The sequence below is a fragment of the Solanum pennellii genome, chromosome 8 (assembly GCF_001406875.1).
Source record: "Solanum pennellii chromosome 8, SPENNV200".
Classification (NCBI taxonomy): domain Eukaryota; kingdom Viridiplantae; phylum Streptophyta; class Magnoliopsida; order Solanales; family Solanaceae; genus Solanum; species Solanum pennellii.
In genome coordinates this window covers 60,327,827-60,329,299 of record NC_028644.1, presented here as the reverse complement: position 1 = coordinate 60,329,299, position 1,473 = coordinate 60,327,827, and the positions used below count along the sequence as shown (strand labels likewise).

Below are 1,473 nucleotides of genomic sequence, written 5' to 3'. Positions count from 1 at the left end.
AAACAAGCCTCATTGGAGTATGGATCCTTTTGTAGCGGAAATGGCTATTTTAGTGAGCCTCATGTGATTGACGCTATGATGTATGAAGATTCTCTTTCTTGGTGGGCAAATCACGGGGTCTCGGCTCCACTTTTGCAACAATTAGCTTACAAGTTGCTTACTCAACCGGCTTCTTCCTCTTGTTGTGAAAGAAATTGGAGTACATATTCTTTGATTCACAATATCAAGAGAAATAAGTTAGCAACTTCAAGAGCCGAAGATTTAGTGTTTGTACATTATAATCTCCGATTGTTGTCTCGCAAGAAAGAGAAATATATAAATGGGCCAAGCAAATATTGGGATGTTGGTATGTCTATATTTTCTTCAATTATTTAGTTTAAATGGTGTTCTTTTCTTTTTATACAAGATCTTCTAATATATTTATTCTTTTAAATTTATTTTAGGTGGAGATCGGTTTGATATTGATGAGACAACTAATGATCTAACCGAGCTTTCAATAGATGACCCTCAAATTGAAGGTGTGATATTTGAGGAAGAGTTTGAAGATTTGGAAGAAGTTGAAGAAGATGTGGAAGAGATAGCTAACTTAATTAAATAACTTGATAATTGACAATATTTTGTTGTTATGTTAATTTTAAGTTATGAATTAAGTTGAGACAATCTCTTGTTTTTTGTTCAATAGTATGTTTTACACTTTTGCTTGGTGTATTGAATATTGATTAGTAATTATGAATATCTAAATTATGGATAAATATCTTTGTGTATCTCTTGAATTTTAATAATTGTAGTGTTTTCTTAACTTTTCACTTTGTTTCAACTTTCAAGAGTTATTACTATCCATGTTCTAAGGTTAGTTCTTCTTTCCAATTTTTATTGATTCTTTTAGTTATATTTATTCTATTGTGATTTGTAAATTCTTTTAATGTTTAGTTTCTATTTTGTTGTGTCTTTGTAGGAAGAGTGGAAGAGTAATCTCATCTTGAAGAACAAAAGATAGAATTCTACAAAATACATGTAAGTTTATCACAATATATCTCTCAAATTTAGAATATCTTCATAACTATATTTTTATAATATTGAAATTTTTAGCCGTATCCCCGCACCCGTATCCATACTCGAATTCGCACCCACGAATCTTAAAATTTGGATTTCGCCGAATCCGACTCTCGGATTCGCATCCGTCTCGGATACCCGCACCCGAGTCCGAGCAACTTAGCTTTCTCCCATTTTGATTTGGCTTTTGCATCATCGTCACTAGACTTTGTCTTTTCATCTACGACACAAGCATTGTTTGTTAAATGATCTTGAACACCTTGAACCACAACTCAACTAAAGAAGCCCCCAAGCTAAATAGTTCAAACTTCCCATTAACGGTTCTGGAGTGATTGTAACGCTTGAACTTCCATCACACTTGAAAGACATTTGTTTTTGTTTTTTTTTTGTTTTTTTTTTTTTTTGGGGGGGGGGGGGGGG

The 1,473-nt window shown here is 33.0% G+C and overlaps 2 protein-coding genes across 2 annotated transcripts in view; one reads left to right on the top strand and one right to left on the bottom strand.

Moving 5' to 3' along the window:
- The window catches only part of LOC107028962 (endoribonuclease Dicer homolog 3a), a 53,465-nt gene that overhangs the window by 35,011 nt on the left and 16,981 nt on the right, over positions 1-1,473 (bottom strand). The window lies entirely within an intron of this gene.
- Positions 7-747, top strand: LOC114078369. Its single transcript, XM_027919067.1, has 2 exons — positions 7-346; positions 444-747. Exons 1-2 carry the CDS (start codon positions 76-78, stop codon positions 596-598), a joined length of 426 nt encoding a protein of 141 aa, XP_027774868.1. The 5' UTR covers positions 7-75; the 3' UTR covers positions 599-747.

What these genes read in the sequence shown, in the direction of transcription:
- LOC114078369 (XM_027919067.1), top strand. Translation starts at nt 76, where the DNA reads ATGATGTATGAAGATTCTCTTTCTTGGTGGGCAAATCACGGGGTCTCG. An exon ending in AAGCAAATATTGGGATGTTG is followed by an intron (nt 347 to 443) that starts GTATGTCTATAT and finishes AATTTATTTTAG; the next exon opens with GTGGAGATCGGTTTGATATT.